The sequence below is a fragment of the Pleurodeles waltl genome, chromosome 6 (genome assembly GCF_031143425.1).
Source record: "Pleurodeles waltl isolate 20211129_DDA chromosome 6, aPleWal1.hap1.20221129, whole genome shotgun sequence".
In the NCBI taxonomy this organism is placed as follows: Eukaryota; Metazoa; Chordata; class Amphibia; order Caudata; family Salamandridae; genus Pleurodeles; species Pleurodeles waltl.
In genome coordinates this window covers 1504892580-1504914798 of record NC_090445.1, presented here as the reverse complement: position 1 = coordinate 1504914798, position 22219 = coordinate 1504892580, and the positions used below count along the sequence as shown (strand labels likewise).

General features: G+C 50.0%; 1 protein-coding gene across 2 annotated transcripts in view; it reads right to left on the bottom strand.

Annotated features, from left to right (window-relative positions):
• MORN1 (MORN repeat containing 1) overlaps nucleotides 1-22219 on the bottom strand; it is a 980804-nt gene that overhangs the window by 707262 nt on the left and 251323 nt on the right. For both annotated transcript variants that reach the window (XM_069240989.1, XM_069240990.1), the window contains exon 8: nucleotides 1874-1984. In XM_069240989.1, coding sequence (XP_069097090.1) covers nucleotides 1874-1984 — 111 coding nt within the window. The remainder of the gene's footprint in view (nucleotides 1-1873; nucleotides 1985-22219) is intronic.

Genomic DNA, 22219 nt, shown 5'->3' with positions numbered 1-22219 from the left:
CCTTCCAAGAAATCAGATCACTGCTGGGCTGAAGGTGGTCTCTAAATATGGCGGCCCTCTGTGTGCCCGCGTAGAGCACGTCATTTCCTGTGCCTCCTTAATAGACAGAGATTAAACCGTCAAACTCTAATCAGGCTGAATGTTTGGTCATTTGTATCTAGTCAATGTTCCTACAGAACTCTCTGCACCTGGAAGATGAATTAGTTAGTACCGGCACAGCAGAAACATGGTAATCGTCGGGTACGCATAAGTTTGGACACCATCAAAAAAGTATACATTTATACAGTCTTGACTTCATGCCACAGACTATGGAGTCAAGACATTGGAAAGGAATATGCTTAGAAGAAGATCGCACTATCCGTTCAAGACCTAACCTAAACAAGACAAACATAATTACATTTTTCGACCTCTGGGTCTTTGCCCCAGTTGAGAAAAGGACTTTAGCAGCAGCGTACTAAATCATTAGCGAATATTTACAAAGCAATTTTAATGAGCCTTTGTTGGCACAGCGCCATCTTTAACAGCTGGGACTGCATTGTGCTCAGAAATTTCAGGCGGAGAGGAATTAAAACAAGAATTGAATGCCTTGCGCCCGATAAATGGAGTACCTTTTTATAGGGCCCAACACCTGTACTAGCCTAAACCTATAATTAAAGAAGACAGTGCGGGGGCTTCGATGGCTACAGTACTAATCACTGAAGCTGTTTCGCAAGCCTGTCACGCAGAATGATTCAGAAAGGCTTGATGCAGCTGCTCCTGCCTTCCTAGGTCTATTCTGTAGGAGAGGCATCTTCATTCACTGCCATTGCTTGGGCTTTGAACGTAAGGCGAAACCCTTTGAGGAAAGGTTGGATCGTGATGAGGATGTACGGGGGAGGGGAGGGGGGGGGGGGCTGGGGGACATCCAAATATTCAGCAATGGCGCTTCTGATGTATAGTGTTCTACCTGGGCAAATTCTCTATTCTTTTTTCATCTTTGAAGTATCTCCACCCACAGACAGTGACTCCCGAAAATCTGTAAATGTTGAGAGGAGAAAGGTGTTGCCACCTACATACGTCATGTTCCAGTTGCTCCAAAAGCCACCAATGGTGCCAGGCAACTGCCAGGGAGATGGTAAACGAAAAGGGAAAATTGATTATTTGAGTGAAAGCTCCCTTATGTTTCTTGACTATACACTACCAGATATACCCTGTAGTTCAGTAAGAACAAGGCAAGTGTAAGAAGGATTGGACCATGTGGATATCCCGATGCTCTATTTATACTGGACGACGGTACTGAGGAGGCCCAGGCGGAGGCCGCTTTTGACATTAAATCTGTCAATGGCAGTATCACCTCTAGTGAGGGGCTCTTTTGGGATTACTCCATTCTCCAGAGCATCACTTAGTCGGTTCTTGAGGGGTACTCCCATAGTTAAAGAGTCCCTGCAAGGATTTGTAATTCCTGAAGCAATGGCTACACCAAATAATGTACTAGAATCAATCCTTGCGATACTGGAGAACTTTCTTGGGGGAACTGATCAAATTGAGTCACTGCTAAGAATGATATTACAGGCTCTAGCTCCAGACAGAAGGAATCATAAGGTATCACCCAGCCCCCAGCAAGATGTTATCTGATATTTAAAATGAGTGTGCCACCTGGAATCACTGTTCAGACGCAAACTACAATACAAACCAAAGCCTGCAACTAATAGCAGGATCAACCAGTTTAAGGTCAAACCTTATTAGGAGTGTCACCCTCTGGTTTTGCATTCCGGAGGGGTAACACTGCTCAAACTTGCAATGGAGGGCACAATTGTTCTCTGTAGGGTTTGTAGAAGGGCTGATGGGGAACAGCCGGTAGGAGATTTTCTGCTAATAAAAACAGAGCACTTACCTTCACACAGGTGTCCATCTTCATCCTGCAGCTGGACGTGGATGGTTAGTGGCCACCCTTGCACTACCTCGATCTCCTCGTCCCCCATGATCACAATTTTCTTTGCCATGCCTGAAATAAGAGAAATTTAGTTTGACCTTGTTGTTTTTCCTCTATGTATACTGAAGCAGATTAAAAAGACTGTTTCTTTGTGAATGAAGCAGAGTAGCGAAATGTTGGATGCTTTATTTTTAGCACTCTTCATTCGTGTACAAGGAATCTCAAAGGTTCCAGGCAGGGCTCAAGTTTAAGTTAACTCATGCTTTGAAAAGATTAGTAATCTAAAAAGAAAGGTATGGTGGAAGTTTCAATGTTGGAAGTTTCAAAATGATTTCTTAGGCTTGGCAATACCACTGTAAGAACAGTCTCAATTACTACTACTGCTACAGCTGTGTCTACTAATACCACAGCTATTACTAATAATACCAATTGTCAGTACTTATAAAAGATATCCCCCAAACAGAATTGTGTCTTGGAGTTTAAAGCAAACGTACTAGTACTACCGAACTTCATAGGACTCATTTTGTCAACATCAGAAGGATAAAATGGTGAGTTGTCCAATACGACCTACAGGGTTTGCACAGAGTTCTGCAAAGGGCACTCAACCCATTAAGTTATTTTCTGGGTAAAAGTGGGTATCTATTAAAATCCTCTGATAGCCATCATATTTGTTTAGAGTTCCACATCTGTATGGTGTATCTTTTTAAATCTTTAAAGTGATGGAATGTTTATTATTTGTATTAAAAGAATACCTCCCCAAGGCTATATCTGAATACACTATATAAAACACTACAAAGTTACTTCATTTTTTAGTTCTTCCCGCAATGCTTTATGTGATACAAAATGTGTTTATTTGAATGCCTATATTTAATGTCATGATTTGTAATACATTTATATATTTAGTATATGTGATGAAAGACGTTTGTTTGCACAGGATTGCACATTTGTGTTACATCTTTGTATGTACTATTTAATATACTTTATTTAGCTAAGCCTTGGGGGGGTATTTGTTTTTTATCCTTTTCTAACCCGGTCCCCTTGTTTTATGAGGGGTTACTCTCTTTCGGATTCATACTTTGTACTTTAACCAAGTACTTAATTCATGTCATCCCACCTTGTGTAAGTAGCCCCTGTGCTGTTCTCACGAAAAGGGAAGCAACGATATACTCCGTAGCGACATCATGAGAAAGTGATATCACAGGAAAAGATATATTTCAATGGCAGAATTACATTTCTAATCCCATTTTTCAGAGACCAGAGAATAACACAATTTTCACAAGTGTACATAATTTTGTTAACAATACAACATTCAGGTGCCATTGTTCAATAATATACAGGTTTGTCATAAACCATACCTCATTGTACAACTGTACTCCCTGTATTGCTGCCTGAGTAAATTAGATGAGGAAATATGAATTCTATAGCCAGGCGCGTAGCATCAGGGGGGGAGGCGGGGACTGGGATGTTACACCCCTCCTAATAAATGTATTTTCTAGTGTATTTTCTAGTGATTTAGTTGGGTGCAGATGCTTTCAGTCGGCTATGGTGAGGTGTCAGTCAGATTTCTCCAGGAATTTTAACATATTCTCACATACGCTCTCTCCCTCTCTGCTTTGAAAGTCTTCAAAAATGTTGGTTATTTTACAAAATATTGTGTTTTTTCTACCATAGTACCTCTACCAATCTGCATTCCTCGCCCTTTAAGCCTCTCTCATGCTCCTTGCTTGTTGTATAATGTATTTAAAATAATATGCCAGCGTGCTTGTTGGAAATCTGAAGCTCACACCCCCCAATGTTACTGACCCAGCTATGCACCTGTCGATATCCAAGATTAAAAGTCACTATTTCTGAAATATCTGGTGGACGTAAATGAATTTTTCAAGTTGTCCTATGGTACGTAGGAGTTATCAAGTTTCCATGAGCTCTAAACTTGGCACATAAGTAAACTGAAAAACATAGAGAGAAAGCAATTTCCCTAGGATCCCACAGTTTTGTGAGGTGAGGAAGCAGGGTTTAGATCACATGGTTCTTGGTTGCACAGCCAACAAGCTCACCACTAGAACAGATGCTTGCCCCGTCTTAGGGATATATGATGAAATGAAAAATATATTTTTTTTAAATGGCCCAAGGGTGTTAGACATTGGGTCTCTAGTTGGCAGAGGTATAAACCCTTGTCCAAGTAGGGACCACAGTACTAGTCCGGGTTAAGTCGCAATACAATGCAAATTATCCTGTGCTCACCCTCTGGTAGCTTGGCTTAGAAGGCAATGTGTAAAGTATTTGTGCAATAACTCATACAGTAACACAGTGAAAACACCACAAAAAGTACTCCACACCAGTTTAGGAAAATAGATACTCTTTATCTGAATAAAATAAAACAAAAATGTCAAGAATCCTATGTGCACAAGCAAAGATACAGATTTTAAAAGATTAAATCCCAATAAAGCGCTTTGAATAACTCCAGCTGGGGTTATCATGAAGTTGTTGACAGAGTCATTCCCAACAGTCCAACGCCACTCGTGAAGGAGTGCGCGCCGGTCACGGCATCGCACGGACCCCCAGATACAGTAACTTTAAAAACAAAGAAACAAAGACGTTGCACGGAGTCAAGGAGGTGAGGAGTCGCTCTAGCCAGTGCGGCGTCATGAGGTGTCAGTTCCTTACTGCGAGGCGGGGAGGCGAGACATCAGTTCCGTGCGGTTGCAGGAGAGCTCATGCAGCATCATGGTGAGGTGCTGGTTCCTTGTGACTCGGCAGGGTCAATAAATCCATTCAGTCAAGTTGTGATGTATCGACTTTGTAGTGTCTCGATCACGCCGCGGTACTTCAGCGGTATCATGACGACGTCGAACTTATGTTGAGGCTGACGGTCGTTGCGTTCATCGAGTTCCATGGAGCAGGCAGCGGTGCGGTGTCAGGCAGCGGCACGGGTTCCGGAGTCGCTTAAGCTGGTGAACTAGATAGGAGCTAGTAGATGAAGTCTTTGTTGGCCCTGAGACTTCAGAACAGGAGGCAAGCTCGATCCAAGTCCTTGGAGAGCACTTGGGGAGGAAGGCAGAGTCCTTCCAGCAGAGTCTGGGGCCAGCATGCAGCAGGGCAACAAACATGACAGCAGTCCTTCTAGCAAAGCAGTCCAGATGGGTCCTTTGAGCAGCCAGGCAGTCCCTCTGACAGAGTTGAGTAGTAGATCCAGGAGTGTCAGAGACCCAATATATATACACCCAAAAATGACTTTGAATTGGGGGAAACTTCAAAGAGTGCTTTTGAAGTGCACAAAGTCCCCTTTCAAACCAGCTCTGTCTGCCAGGATCCCTTTGAGGGGTTATTAGTCCTTTGTGTGGGGTCAGGCCACTGGCCTTTGAAGTGTAAGTGAGAACCCCTCCATCCTTCCTGCCCAGGGAGACCCATTCAATATGAATGCAGATGTGGCTAAGTATTCTGTGTTTATGGCTGTCTGGGTGGAATGCACAAGGGGAGCTGTCAACCAGCAGAGCCCAGGCATGGATTGGAGACAGGATGTAAGGTACAGAAGGCAGTAAGTGCAGAGAAATGCCCACTTTCTAAAAGTGGCATTTCTAAAATAGTAAAAATAATTACGACTTCAGCAGTAAGCAGGGTTTCCTATTACCATTCTAGCCATACTAAACATGATAGGGCTACTCCTATCAGGTCAGAATCTACCACTTAAAAGTATATATGGGCAGTTCTAATGCTTCCCTATGAGAGAAGCAGGCCTCACAGTAGTGAAAAACACATTTGTGAGTTGTTTTTCACTACCAGGACGTGTAAAACACATAAGTACATGCCCTGCCTTTTACTGACATAGCACCTTGCCCTATGGGTTACCTAAGGCCTACCTTAGGGGTGACTGATATGTAGAAAACGGGGAGTTTAGGGATTGGCAAGTAGTTTTAAATGCCAAGACTAAGTGGCAGTGAAACTGCACACACAGGCCTTGCAGAGGCAGGCTTGAGACATGGTTATGGGGCTACTTAAGTGGGTGGCACAATCAGTGCTGCAGGTCAACTAGCAGCATTTGTTTTACAGGCCCTGGGCACCTTTAGTGCACTTTACTATGGACTTACAGGTAAATTAAATATGTCAACTTGGTAGGATCCAATGTTACCATGTAGGGGCAAGAGCACATTCACTTTAACACTGGTCAGCAGTGGTAAATTGTGCTAAGTCCTAAAACCAGCTGAAACAGGGTCAGAAAAATGGAGGGGGCAGGCAAAAAGTTGGGGGATGACCACCCTAAGGCTGTCAGGTTTAACAGATGGGTACTATATTCCAGCTGTAAAGGGGACTTTATGTGGGTGTTTGGATAGGGTGACCAGATATTTAAAGTCAAGAAACTGGGCATTTCTCCAAAATAGAAGAAGGACTGCAATTTTATTTCAACCGAGTGCACAGACTGACATCGCTCATCATCATACTGTTACAGAAGAGGCACTAAGAACACAAATAAAATGACATTTTTAAAGCCAATATCATGGCTGTTAGTTACATTGCTTTCTGAAAATAGCTGTTAACTACCCCTGCTTTGGAAAACATAAAAATGCACCTCCCCCTGTTTTCAATCAATCCTCTGTAAAAACCGGGACATGAGCTAAATTTCCCGCAATCTGCCGGGACAGCTGGTGAAAAACTGGGACTGTCCTGGAAAAAAACGGGGCACCTGGTCACCCTATGTGTAAATCATCACCCTCCAAGAAGTTCCCTTCTGAAATAGCACACTGACGTCATGTGTGTAATACATTGCAGGCGTAGAGGTGCCAGTGCCATAACTAGGGTAAGTAGCACTGATCCTTTTAGATCCTACCATCGCCTTTGACATAGGGGGTCATTCTGACCTCGGCGGTAAAAAGAGCCTACCGCCGGTCATAAATCCTCCATAATTCTGCCGCGGTCGCGGTAATCCGCCACGGTCATTCTGACCCGCAGCAGCCAAACCTCCGAAAATCCGACAGCCACAACAGACCGCCAGACCAGCGGTCGGCGGAAAAGTGGAGGTGACCAAACCTCCACCGTCACGCCAACAGAAATACGCCCATGCCATTACGACCCACGAATCCACGCGGCGGTCTTTCAACCGCGGTTTTCCATTGGCGGTACACCCCGCCGCGGTCAGAATACACAGAAACGAACAAAACACAGCCACATTGGACGATTTGAATTCCACACACCTGATACACATACACACACCACTCCCACACACACAATACAATATAAAACACACACCCACATCACCCACAAACCCCTTCGACCAAACTCCAAAAAGAAGCACTGAGAGACACAGCAGCGATCACAGAACACCATCACACAGAGGCACACTACACCATCACCCACACAATATCCACACACAAAACAACACACACCACCACACTCAACACACTTAACTACACATACTCCACCCCACACATCATACACACCACTCCATGGCACCCCAAAGACACCCCCGCTTCTCAGACGAAGAACTCAGGGTCATGGTGGAGGAAATCGTTCGGGTAGAGCCCCAGCTCTTCGGCACACAAGTCCAATACACCAGCATTGCCCGGAGGACGGAGCTATGGCAGAGGATTGTCGACAGGGTCAACGCTGTGGGACAGCACCCCAGAAATCGGGAAGACATCAGGAAGCGATGGAACGACCTACGGGGGAAGGTGCGTTCCATGGTATCCAGGCACAACATCGCCGTGCAGAAGACTGGCGGAGGACCCCCACCTCAACCCCCACAATTTACAACATAGGAGGAGGAAGTCTTGAACATCCTGCATCCCGACGGCCTCGCAGGAGTCGGCGGAGGAATGGATTCCGGTAAGTTGAAGCTTCAATACTGCTTCCCCCCCACCTGCATGCCAAATCATACCCCAACCCTCACCCCCATCCTCGAACCCCACCCTCACCCCCACCCCCATCCTCACCCCCACCCCCATCCTCACCCCCACCACCATCCTCACCCCCACCCTCACCCCCACCCTCACCCCCACCCCCAGCACACCTATTCCCTGCCAATGTCTCACCATCACAACCCACACATCCCAAAACCTAGGCCTGCATGCGTCCACTAAGCATGGACACCCATCACCAAAGCATGCCCAATGCATATACACATCCCCCCCACAAGCCACCCTCACCAAAGCCCCCACACACGAATGCCAGCACTTGGGGACACGGGAACCCACAGATACACCCATATGGTACACATTGAAACTATAACCATACCTCTATACCCCTGCAGGACCCGACCGCCAACACACCGCCACGGAGGGCCCAGAATTCTCCACACCCCCCACCCAAGAGGCCGTCAGCGATGACAGCAGCTCTGTCGACCTGGACACTGATGACCAGCCCGGACCATCGGGGACCTCTGGACAGTCGGTTCCCCTCAGACAGCCACAGGCCACTACAGACCCAAACCCCTCTGGGAACACCAGCACAGCTCCCACCCAGCGGGCCCATGCCTCTGTCTCCAGGGCGCGTCAATCTGCGGTGTGTCTACCACTACAGGGCACCCAGGATAACCCACCACCCCAACAACAACAGGGACCTGGGGGCAGTGGTAGTGGGCACACTGGCCAGGGGGCAGAGGCCCAGGGAAACAGGGCAACTCGGAGGGCAGCTGTGCGACAGGGGGGGACGGGCCCAGGGAACCCACTCTCCACGAGGCCCTCACCACCATCATGGGAGCATACAACCGCTCCCAGGAGACGATGGCGACGGTACTGGCCAGGTTCCAGGAGATCCAGGTACTGCAGGAGGAACACTATTGGGGGTACAGGGAGGACATCAGAGCCCTCACCTCCACCCTGGTTACCATGGTAGGGCTGCTGCAGGAACTCATCAACACCAGGACAGACACTCAACAACAACAAAGGGCCCCTGCCACTAGCCTGGACCAAGAACAGCCAACCACCTCCGCCGGCGCTAGTGGACAGGAGGCCCCCGCACAACAGCAGCCCACCAGACCCCCACCTCCTGCAGGAGAAGAACCACCCCGCAAGAGGGCCCTGAGATCTCGCAAGAAGACAGAGTAGGATGTCAAGACCCCCGCCAGCAAAGGATACCACCTGATGTCATTCCACTGTCCCACATTGTCACCCTGTCCATCCTTGAACTGCCCATGCTCCATCTCTCCACAGGCCTATGGACAATGCACCTGTGTGACTGTTACTCTGGACTCTGCCATGGACATTCCTTCACCATAGCCCCCACCCACTTGAAACCACCCATCCTATTTTGAGCACTGAAATAAACACCTATTTTGCACAAAACTATCTGGAGTCTGGCTGTGATTTCAAAATATTGTAATTGACATGACAGTGCAAATATGTCCTTGTACATAGTGAAGTCAACAAACAGCTGCCACAAAGCTGTAGTCCATGGGGAAACGAAGCACAGGACTCGTAGTGGGGACCCCAGATCTGAAATAGGGAGGGAAAAGCCACAACTCAGTCATCATACACTGGGGCAAATAGACAGGCAGCAGAGATGCAGGAGAGTAGTTTACATTTACTAAATTATGTTTGAATTTTTACCTGTGTCCTATTGGAAGTACTGTTCAATGATTCTGTCCCTGTTGTCTGTTTCATCCCCGTCGTCTTCCTCCTCTTCACTCTCCACAGGTTCCACAGCTGCCACAACACCACCGTCTCGACCATCCTCCTGCAGGAAAGGCACCTGGCGGCGCAAAGCCAGGTTGTGAAGCATGCAGCAGGCCACGATGATGTGACACACCTTCTTAGGTGAGTACATTAGGGATCCACCTGTCATATGCAGGCACTGAAACCTGGCCTTTAGGAGGCCGAAGGTGCGTTCGATCACCCTCCTAGTACGCCCATGGGCCTCATTGTACCGTTCCTCTGCCCTGGTCCGGGGATTCCTTACTGGGGTTAGTAGCCACGACAGGTTGGGGTACCCAGAGTCCCCCAATAGCCATACACGGTGTCTCTCTAGCTGTTCCATCACGTAAGGGATGCTGCTATTCCTTAGGATGTAGGCGTCATGCACTGACCCAGGGAATTTGGCATTTACATTCGAGATGTACTGGTCAGCCAAACACACCACCTGGATGTTCATGGAATGGTAACTTTTTCTGTTCCTGTACACCTGCTCCCTGTCTCTTGGGGGAACCAAAGCCACATGGGTCCCATCAATGGCACCAATGACGTTGGGAATATGTCCAAGGGCATAGAAATCACCCTTCACTGTAGCCAATTCGCCCACCTCAGGGAAAAGGATGTAGCTCCTCATGTATTTCATCAGGGCAGACAACACTCTGGATAACACCTTCGAAAACATGGGCTGAGACATCCCAGAAGCAATTCCCACTGTTGTCTGAAATGACCCACTTGCCAAGAAATGGAGTACTGACAGGACCTGCACCAGAGGGGGAATCCCTGTTGGTTGGCGGATGGGGGACATCAGGTAGGGCTCCAGCTGGGCACACAGTTCATGTATAGTGGCACGGTCAAGACGGTATGTCAGTATAACGTGGCGTTCTTCCATTGTCGACAGGTCCACCAGCGGCCTGTACACAGGAGGATTCATCCGTCTCCTCGCCAAACCCAGCGGACGGTGCCTAGGAAGGACAACATGGAGCACACAGTCAAGCAACCCACAGGTAAGTACTCACAGCTTGCACAGTAAACGATTCTCTATGCAGTGAATGGCATGTATGAGTGGCTATGCAAGGCCTAGGCCTGTGTGACGCAGTTGAAATTGAGCCATGTGGACCCTCGAAATGGCGGCTGCCTGACCTGTGAAGTGTGACAATGGGATGTGAGGTCAATGCGCTGGCGTGGCACACCGCGGCGGTCGAAGACCGCGGCGCGAAGCCGCATTGGTTAACATTGAAGCCTATGGGTTTCAGGAGCCAATGGCGAAGGGCGCCGGCGGTGGCGGTACGCACCGCCGCGGTACGCACCGCCGCGGGCGTGACCGCCATTTTCTATCTACTTATTCACTCGCGACTTGAACTTTCACAGGAGAGGACCTATACTGCAAGTGTTGCTGTGACCTCGGTCTGGAAGGGACAATGGCTGCTGCGCCTGGGGAAAGGGCCCCTGCCTTCACTGGAGAAGAGTTGGAGAAACTTGTGGATGGGGTCCTCCCCCAGTATGCGCTACTCTACGGTCCTCCAGACCAACAAGTGAGTTTAATTCAATATGGATTTGGGGCCACTGGCTGGCTTGGGGCCATGGCGGGGGGCCTGGCGGGGATGGGGGGCATGTTGGGCCTGGCGGGGGGCATGGCGGGGGGCCTGGCGGGGATGGGGGGCATGTTGGGCCTGGCGGGGGGCATGGCGGGGGCCTGGCGGGGGGCATGGCGGGGGGCCTGGCGGGGGGCATGGCGGGGATGGGGGGCATGTCGGGCCTGGCGGGGGGCATGGCGGGGGGCCTGGCGGGGATGGGGGGCATGTTGGGCCTGGCGGGGGCCTGGCGGGGGGCCTGGCGGGGATGGGGGGCCTGGCGGGCCTGGCGGGGGGCATGGCGGGGGGCCTGGCGGGGATGGGGGGCATGTTGGGCCTGGCGGGGGGCATGGCGGGGGGCCTGGCGGGGATGGGGGGCGTTGGGCCACTGGCAACGAAAATGCAGACAGACTTGAACGTGGTATTTCTCCCTCCCTGTACGTGTCACATAGGTCCGCGCCCATGAGAAGATCGGGATTTGGCGTGCCATCGCCAAGGAAGTCCGGACCCTGGGGGTCCACCATCGACGGGGCACCCACTGCCGCAAGAGGTGGGAGGACATCCGCCGCGGGACCAAGAAGACCGCCGAGTCTCTGCTGGGGATGGCCTCCCAACGTAGGCGGGGTGCCTGCCGTCAACTGACCCCCCTGATGTTCCGGATCCTGGCGGTGGCCTACCCTGATTTGGATGGGCGCGTGAGGGCAGCACAGCAGACACAAGGGGGTGAGTACAAGCATAATCTACTCTGTTGTCGCGCAGTGGAGGTGTCTGGGTGGGGGAGGAGGGCTGTGGGTCCCCCTAGGCCAGGGCGATATCTGTAGGCTGGGCACCCCCGTAAGCCCCTTTGTGCCCAGCCACCACCCTCAGTAGTGTGCCAGTACAGCCATCCCTGGGCCGTGTCATCCATGGGTGCAGTTGTCAACTCTAGGCGTGTAGGGCATGTTCCACGGAATGCGTAGCGGACCCCAAGTGCGCAACTTAGTGCAGGGGGCATCTGTGTCTGTCATGTCCGCTAACTGTACCGGTGATCCATGTACTCAAAATCTCTTTATTTCTCTCTCCCCCCCCCCCTTTTTGTTTGTCTTTCTGTGCTTGTGTGCATCAGCATCATCAGGCGGAGGAGAAGTGGCATCGGGGCAGGAGGGAGCTGCATCTCACATGGCCCAGGAGGGCCATGCCACAGAGTCTGACTGGACCAGTGAGACGGAGGGCGAGGGGAGCTCCACAACGGGGACGACTGGACCCTGCAGCGACACGGACACGTCCTCGGAAGGGAGCTCCCTTGCGGGGGTGGCACCATCCGTGCCCCCCGCCATTACAGGTACAGCCGCCACCCAGAGCACCATCTCCGCCCTCCCAGCAGCCCCTCAGCGTTCGCCCCGTGCCCGCTCTGCCAGGAAGCCGGGCATCTCCTTCGCCCCAGGCACCTCAGGCCCTGCCCCAGTTACCCCCGCTGCCCTCAGTGAGGAGGTCATTGACCTCCTCCGAACGCTCATTGTTGGGCAGACTACCCTTTTGAATGCCATCCAGGGGGTGGAGAAGGGAGGTTCATCGCAGCAATGCGTACCTGGAGGGCATTCATTCGGGTCAGGCTGCCCATCAGCGATCGTTCCAGGCTCTGGCCTCAGCACTGATGGCAGCCATTGTCCCTGTCTCCTGCCTCCCTCTACTAACTCCCTCCTCCCAGTCTCCTGTTCCTCTGCCTGTCCCACCCACACCATCAGACCAGCCTGCACACACCTCAACACCCAAGAGCAGCTCATCCAAACATAAGCACCACAGATCACGCAGACATTCACACAAGCAACATTCCGATGCAGACATGCCAACAGTCACTACCACCTCTGTGACCCCCACCTCCTCGTCTCCCTCCTCCCTCCCTGTGACGTCTACACTCACACCTTCATTCACCTCACCATCAGCCAGTGTTTCCATCACCAGCACACCCTCCAGTACAGTCCGCACACGTGCAGTCACCACCCCCACTGCCATTTACACGTCCCCTGTGTCCTCTCCCACTGTGTCTGTCACCCCCTCTTCCACACCACACAAACGCAGCCACCCACCCACCCAACAGCCATCCACCTCACGACAGCCTCCCGCTCCTGCACCTGCACCCAAAGACAGCAAACTTGTTTCGCCTACAACCACATCCTCTCCCTCCACTCCCATACCCACTGTACCTACCACTCTCCATTGTCCCAAGAAAATCTCTCTCTCTACTGCTACCTTCTTTCCTGACCCTGAGCCCCCCCATCCTTCTCGTCGGGGTAAGAAGAGCACCTCAGCCACCACCAGCCCTGCAGCCCCCTTGACAAGGGTGCAGGGGTATTGGAGCCCACCAGCCCGCAGGTCTGGATCTTCGCCCAGCAGCAAGGGGACAGCCAGCCCACCCCCTGGGAAGAGGAGCAGAAGGCGGAAGGGCCGCCGCAGGAGCCCGGGTTCTATATCCCCCCAGGACACTAGCCAGCCACCGTCAACAGCCACAGCTCCAAAGGGAGGAAAGGGCCACAGACTCCCGACTAAGGAGGGCAAGGGCAGCAAGGCGGAGAAGTCAGGCAGCAGGCCTGTTGCCCATGGAGGACCCGTCACAGCTGCCCAGGAGGAGCCTACAACCCCCATAGCCGCTGCCCATGGAGGAACCGGCACAGCTGCCCAGGGAGAGCCCACCACCCCCATAGCCGCTGCCCAGGGAGGAACCGGCACAGCTGCCCAGGGAGAGCCCACCACCCCCATAGCCGCTGCCCAGGGAGGACACAGCCCAGCTGGCCAGGAGGGCCCCACCACCCACAGCCCAGGTGGGCATTGAAGGAGCACCATCCACGCTGCCCAGGAGGGCACCACCAGGCAATGAGCAGTTGGCCATAGAATGGCCGCTGTCTCCAGCACCGCTCCGCTGGGGACCGCCGTCTCAAGAACCGCTGAACTGGGCCCCGCCGTCTCCAGCACCGCTCCGCTGGGGACCGCCGTCTCAAGAACCGCTGAACTGGGCCCTTCAAGGCAAGAACCGCTGAACTGGGCCCCGCCGTCTCCAGCACCGCTCCGCTGGGGACCGCCGTCTCAAGAACCGCTGAACTGGGCCCCGCCGTCTCCAGCACCGCTCCGCTGGGGACCGCCGTCTCAAGAACCGCTGAACTGGGCCCTTCAAGGCAAGAACCGCTGAACTGGGCCCTTCAAGGCAAGAACCGCTGAACTGGGCCTCGCCGTCTCCAGCACCGCTCCGCTGGGGACCTCCGTCTCAAGAACTGCTGAACTGGGCCCTTCAAGGCAAGAACCGCTGAACTGGGCCCTTCAAGGCAAGAACCGCTGAACTGGGCCCTTCAAGGCAAGAACCGCTGGCCCTTTGGCAGACGTGGCAGGGCAGGATCTGTCTCGGGCAGGGCTGCAGGATGTCCTCTGGCCAACATGCCTCCTCCAGTGGCAGTGGAGTCTGTTATGGACTGTTTGGACTGTGGCTTTGCACTCCCCAGGACGGCCCAGTGGGCAGGCCACCCACTGTATGGACTGTGGCTTTGCACTCCCCAGGATGGCCCAGTGGGCAGGCCACCCACTGTATGGACTGTGGCTTTGCACTCCCCAGGATGGCCCAGTGGGCAGGCCACCCACTGTATGGACTGTGGCTTTGCACTCCCCAGGATGGCCCAGTGGGCAGGCCACCCACTGTATGGACTGTATGGACTGTGGCTTTGCACTCCCCAGGATGGCCCAGTGGGCAGGCCACCCACTGTATGGACTGTGGCTTTGCACTCCCCAGGATGGCCCAGTGGGCAGGCCACCCACTGTATGGACTGTGGCTTTGCACTCCCCAGGATGGCCCAGTGGGCAGGCCACCTACTGTATGGACTGTATGGACTGTGGCTTTGCACTCCCCAGGATGGCCCAGTGGGCAGGCCACCCACTGTATGGACTGTATGGACTGTGGCTTTGCACTCCCCAGGATGGCCCAGTGGGCAGGCCACCCACTGTATGGACTGTGGCTTTGCTCTCCCCAGGATGGGCCAGTGGTCATGGAGTCCCCTCGTGGATCTGGCGTCGTGTACTCATGTGGCTGAGGTGCCCACCCTTCCCTTCCCCCTGAGGTGCCTGTCCTTTTTTCTTTCTGATGCCCCTGCAGTGTTCTGTCCGTGGAGTTCTTGTCGTGGGACTGGGCCTTGCCCCTTTGCTCAGGACCCCTGTGGTCCACGGACAGTGGTTGGACTACATATAGTAGATGTATATATTTTGTACATGGTTTATTTATTTATTTGGATTACTGCTGTCCATTTTTCAATATATCTGCCCGTTTAAGATCTCTTCTTTTGGTCTTTGCATTATTTCGGAGGGGGGGGTTTGTGGGTTGTGACAGTGATCTGTGGGAATGCATTGATGTGTGTGTTGTAGTGGGTGTGGGTGGGTGGGTGTGTGCCGGTAATCTTTTCCCTCCCCTGTGTCGTAGGTGCAGTACTCACCGATGTCTTCCGCGCCGCCGGGCTTGCTCCTGGTACAGGAGTAGGTATAGGAGTGCGGGGATGACCTGTAACTCGGGTTCCATACTGCCGGAATCTCGCGTGGAGTGCGTAGAGGTGAGCGTTTTCCCGTTCGTAGTCTGTTTCCGCCGTGTTTTTATCGGCGGTGCTCCCGCCCCGGAAAAGGTGGCGGATTGGTGGGTCGTGATAGTGTGGGCGGTACATTGTCTGCCGCCTGGCTGTTGGTGGTGACCGCCGCGCTGTTTGTTTGTTCCGCCGTGGCGGTCGGAGTGTTAATGCGGCGGGCTGTGTTGGCGGTTCCCGCCAGGGTCAGAATTGCATATTTTGGACCGCCGGCCTGTTGGCGGGTTGACCGCCGCTTTATCACCGACCGCCAGGGTCAGAATGAGGGCCATAGTCTCCTACTTGGCTCTTCTGGAAAGACTGGAAGAGGTAGGCATCACTGGGAAGGCACGCAGATGGATAACATCATTCCTGAAAAACCAAAGTATCCAGGTTGGTGAAGGCCCCTTCCTCTCATCCTGTCATCAGCTGAAGTGTGGAGTCCCACAAGGCTCATCTTTGAGCCCAATGTTGCTTATTATCTATGTCCACCCTTTAGCAGAGGTCATCCATTCTTTTGGCTTTAAGATATTATCCTATGCGGACGACACACAGCTGGTAGTCACATTGTCGCCAGATGCAGTGTCCTCTTCCCTAAGCTTAAATGGATGCCTAGAACAAGGTATCTGAGTGAATGAAAGACAGCTGTCTAAAGCTGAATGGAGAGAAAACTGAGGTATTGGTACTGGGTAAGAATCCATTACTTTGGGATCAAATCACCTGGCCATCATCATTAGGAGAAAGGCCAGCTCATAAAGCAGAAGTAAAAAGCCTAGGGATGATTCTGGATGCTCTGTTGTCCATGGCTTCACAAGCAAAAAAGGTGGCTGGGAGCTGCTTTGGCTTCTGAGGGCGCTGGGAAAGGTATTAAGGTGTCTCCCAATAGAATCACATAGGGTGGTGATTCAAGTGGAGGTCGTTCGTAAAGTTATCTCACTCCTAAAATATGGAACAAGACAGTTCTTTTCTCCGAACCCTCTGTGTAGGGCTTTGTATATCGATCAGCCTCCTTTTCAGACTGCACCGGCCAACCTGAATCTTGGGTAGCTATGCACTTTATAAAAATGGAAACTAGAATAGAATCCCACCCTTGATGAACTGGTGTTGCCTACTATAATGAGGTGCAGTGTACAGGGGGCTTCTCAATTTAGTTGAGCTGTATTTGTTATTCATATGGTTGACATTTGATGGCAGCTTTAAATAGGTTCCCATATTAGTACTCTGCATGTGTTTTCTATGAGCTAGACAAGATTATTGATTCGCCGAGGGGTAAGGGCCGACAGAGGAGTCAATTGCTAAAGGCTGCAACCAGTCAGATGCTCAGCAAGCATTCACTGGCCAGCGGTGCAAGTGTCAGCTTGTCACTTGTGACGCCAATGGAGTTCTGGCGAACGGAAGATGCCAGAGCTGGCCTCGATGTTGAGGTCCTGGCCTGAGGTACGGTGGGGAGGAGTAACACCTCTCAAGAATAATCAGACAGATGTATCCCGCCTGGGACAGGATATGTACAAACTGAATTAAGAGGATAGAAATCCCTTTATTCTGTTGGTCTGACTTTCCTAGCAACCGACAGCTCGTAATTGTTCCGATACAGTTAAAAGTATGGTTTATTTAATAATCCCGAATGTTTTGATTTCACGCTTTCAGCCCCCCAAGAATGACGCAAATGACTTCATGCCAGATGTTGAACTTTATACCTAAATTCATTTGCAGAGCGTCATAGAAAATGTAGTGTATTTCAAGCTAGAGGGAAGCGGCTGAATGGGTTAGACCAGTTTTTCCCATTCCACAACAAAACCATTACTAACAATGGATCAGGCAGATAACTCGGAAAAAACGTGCTAGCTCGATTTGTTTTTCTGGAGAACCGGGCAGCAAACTGCTGCCAACACTTGTGCTTTAGAAACTGAAGTGATGCTGTGCTTTTTCATGCTTATAGTCATATTTTTAATTTACCAATCCAAGTAGGATTAGTAAATTAAAAAAAGGCACCTGTGTCACATGGGTACGTCATGATGCTTGCGCTTGCATACAAAATGACGTGGCCACTATGTCATTGCACCTTTATTCCTTTAGTTCATGCTGTACAGCATCAGCGTTGCTAATGTTTTACACCATGAAAAAAATACATTGGCAGAGCCCGTGGCTCTTAAAGGCGAGACCTACTGGCTTTGCCAATGCAAAATTTCTTTACCATTCCACATGGCAGGTGCCAGACTTGGAGTGGTAAATGAGTGTGATCGGTATTGAGGTGGGAAGCAGCACACAAGGGGCAGAGCAAAAACACATGCACTGTCATGGAGTGCTGAAAGAAAAAGAAACACGCATTAGCAAAGCCGCTACATTTCGCCTTTGGGACCTATTGGATTTGCCAAGTTTTAGCAATAATTTACTGTATATTCATTGCATATTTTGCATAAGTAAATACTTTCAATTTAACATCTGTAAACTCTCTTTGCTTTAGTTCATTTTGTATTGTAATTGAAACTGGCTTTACCAAGTATTGCAAAAGCCAAGAAGTCTCACCTCTAAAAGGCTAAGCTGTTTGGTTTTCTATTGCTTGTATGGTACATGTGAGTTGAGATGCATTTAGGTGTCTGGGTGAGTTCTGGTTGTGGGAGGGTGTTAATAATCAGGCACCACTGAGAGCTCTGGAGCTAAGGCTGATGACAGTGTGGGTCAGTGGGCCATAACAGTTTTCACTATACATGCCTGTCCAATTCTTGGCCTCTCTCCAGTGCACACACTGCAATGATCATATATGTACCATTTATAACTACCAATTCTAATTATTTACAACTAAATCATTGATGTTACTAATTTATATCAAACCACTAACAAGCACTCACAAAGACAATAGGTCTGGCTCATTTTAGGCATATGTTTGTTGTTGTGAGATATGTCTGAGTGCAATAGTTGAAAATTGATAAACAAGCATCTAAATAATGGTCGTGACATGCTGCGCAAAGCACGGACTGTAGCTCACATTTTTGAGTCACACTATTAATTGTGTAGACCACATCCCTTTTAAAGACCCCTCATCCAATGTTTTTCAGCCTGCTGAAAAAGCTGTTGTCCACAACAGACTTTTCTCTGTTATGGTGACATCAAATAAAACTTGTCACGACTACTTCTATTGGTAGTGGTTTCTTGAAAACAGCATTTTTTCATAAAAGTTTATGCATTTAATCCCGACTGCCAATGGACTTCAATGTAACTTTTAAACCTGCCATCCTTAGGGTGGCCTTACCCCAGACCTTTTGCCTTTTAACTCCTGTTTTGCTGCTGTATCCTTTTATTGGCCTTAGGACTGTGAGCACTTTACCACTGCTAACCAGAGCTAAAGTGCATGTGCTTCTCCCCTAAAACATGGTGACATTGGTGTGTCCAAAACTGACATATTTAATGTATCTGTAAGTCCCTTGTAAAATGGTATACCATATACCCAGGGCCTGTAAATTAAATACTACCAGTCGGCCTGCAGCACTGGTTGTGGCACCCTGTTTAGTACCCCAGTAAACATGCCTCAGGCCTGCCACTGCAGAGCCTGGATGTGCCCTTTCATTGCCACCTCAACTTGGCAGTTAAAACTACTTGCCAAGCCTTAAATTCTCCTTTTCTTAAATATAGGCCACCCCTAAGGTAGGCCCTAAGTAGGCCATTTGGCAGGGTGCCAAGAAAGAAAAAGAAAAGGCAGGACATGTACTTGTAAGTTTTACATGCCCTGGTAATGAACACGCCCAATGTTGTTTTTCATTACTGTGAGGCCTGTCCCTCTGGTAGGCCAGCATTGGGAATTAGAAAATGGAAATTTCTCTGTTTTTACTGCCCTGGGTGACCACAGCCTGTCTCCAATATGGGCCTGGCATGGGCTAGGTGATAGCTACAGTTCTGCATTCCCTCCAGGCATCAAAAACACCGGAAAATCAACTGCATCTGTATTCATCTGCATACTGATGGGTCTTCTTAGGGAGGAAGTTGATAAGGGCTCATACTTGCACTTCAAAGGGTAGTGGCCAGAGCCCATACAAAGGGACTGATTACCTCCCATTGATAATATGGAGCTGGGGTGGACTGAAAGGGGGACCTGTGTACTTCAGAGAAACGTCTTGAAGTCATCCCATACATCAAAGGCCCTTTTGTGTAAGTGCTGGGTCTCAGACCCCCTAAAGTCAGTACACTTCTGGACCTAAGACAGAACCCTGCTGGAGTGAAGGCTGCTGTGCTGGAGGCTCGCCACTTTGCTGTGCCTGACAGTTTCAGGGAACAGTTGTCCTGCTTTGCTGAGCTGCCCTGCTGTTTGCCGCCCTCTGCCCTGTAGATAAAGAACAAAAAACTGCCTCCAGAGTGACTCAAAGGGATCTCAAAGCAGCTTCATTGCAGCTTACCTCATGCTTTGCCAGGACCTAGAAGTAGCTTTTTTTCCACCTTACCGCCCGTTTTGCCAGGACCTCGAAGTGGCTTCACTGCAGCCTACTGCCCGCTTTGCCAGGACTTCGGAGCTGTCTGTATTGCCAGGTAACAGACGCGTGCATGAGTTTCCACTTCCCCGGCTCGCAACCCGTGCTCAGGCGCAAACCTGCTTCCTACCACAGCGCCAGCCTGCCTCGATACTGCCTCACCTTCAACCCTAAACTGCGGTGGTGTATTCCCTTATGACGGAGGCCTGAGCGACCTTAGTGCTTCCACTGAGCTCCATGCATTAAAAAGACAAACACCTGTTGGGATTCTAGTTCAGTACTCTGTCAGGTCCCAAAAGGCACAAGAAGTCTTCGCTGCACTTACAATTGGTTGCTGGTCCTCCCAACCGAGGAAAACCTTTTGAGGTCCATGCAAAATTCCAAGAGTCTCTGAGCCAGTCACAAGCGGTTCAGCAGAGATCACAGGGCAAAGTGATCCCGGAGGTCATGGATGGGCTCTCTGCTGAACTGCGTGTTACTTTTGTGACAATCTCAGAGACTTTTGGAATTTTGCAAAGACCTCAAAAGGTTTTCCTTGGCTGGGAGGAATAGCAACCAATTGTAAGTGACCGCACAGACTCACCTTAGACATTGGCACGTATAAAGGCGTATTGTTTGTACTCTGTCCATCCTTTCCACCTACGCCTAAAAAAGCCCACGGCCTGCACGCCGGGAAGAGGTGAAACATGTGTTGGCTGCTTTCTTGATACTATGGCCCGTTTTGGGAAGCTAAATGGAATACCAGAATAAATAATTACTCTATCTTTTACTTTGAGTTAACCCTTCTACCTTGGAATTACAATACGATATAGCTATTCAGCTACTCAGCTCTGCCCCTCATTTTCTTCTTATCAGACAAGTCTTAATGTGTAAGGAGTTTCCCATTCTTGGACATTTGAGTTCTATTTGATTGTTCCCATTCAGCTTGGATGGATAATCCCTGGGACTTTCTGCCCCATTAGGTCTTATGTATGATACAGACTCCCATGTCATTGGAATCCTTATCTTCTACTTCATATGTCTAACACTCATCAATTCCTGCTTACCCTTTTTAAATTGAATATGTTGCACCTATGTTGTGTGTGTCAAAGGGATGGTCAAGAGAAGAGGAATGTGCTCCCTCTCAATGTGATTACCTGTCTGTACAGGAAACTATGCACTTTATTCTGATTTGTCCTTTCTATGAACATTCGCATACGTGTTTTTGAAGCCTGTACTGGTGGATGAGAATTTTAATCAAGCTAGACCAACACTATTGAACCTGCAGCTGTTAACTGATCCAAATATTTGTTTTAATGTTGCTTGTTTTTTAAGTGGCTCAGTTAAATTGAGTAAGAAATGCAATGTTTTGGATTGATGAACTGTATTTATTGATTTTTATGGTTTTAACTTGTTTTAAACCAAATAAAGTTATTTCAACTGGATGAGCATGTATTCTACAACCTTTATGACCCAATAATGGGCACTATGAGGAACGTGCACTGCCTTCAGCCAGAACTCCACAGCTCTCGATTCGGATTCTTTGTGAATGTAAATGAAGGAGGTATACAGCTGTAGACATATTGACATGGTGAAATGAAGTGCTGTACAACTGAGAGGATGCATTGTGTGTGTGTGTTTAGGAGCACTGACTTGAAGGGGATGCAAGAAAGTATGTGCAGGGGACAGTAACAAGAGGGTGCTGAAGAGGAAAGAGATATTTTTTAACATACGGCGGAGGGTTTCAGAAAGACGTGTGGAGAAAAAGGCTTTAAGTGTGTAACCAAAACACTGCAGAAGAAAGTGATGTGAAGTGAACGGAAATTAATTTGGCACTCCGAAGACCACTACCCCTTATGGGCGCTGCTACCAGTGGTGCAGCTGGTGCAATGCATCAGGCCCAGCAACTGGAGGGCCCCAACTACAACAGACACTTGAGCCCCGAGAGGGCAGCTACTAGCATAGTAGCAGGGGTGCGGGGGCTACTGCAGCACCCCCAAAATAACCATGGTGGAGGTTTGTAGTAAATGAGTTGTAAAGGTGACTTTAAATTAAGTTTTTATCTTATTAAATTGCTGTTTATTTTTTTAACATGGAGACGAGTGTTTAA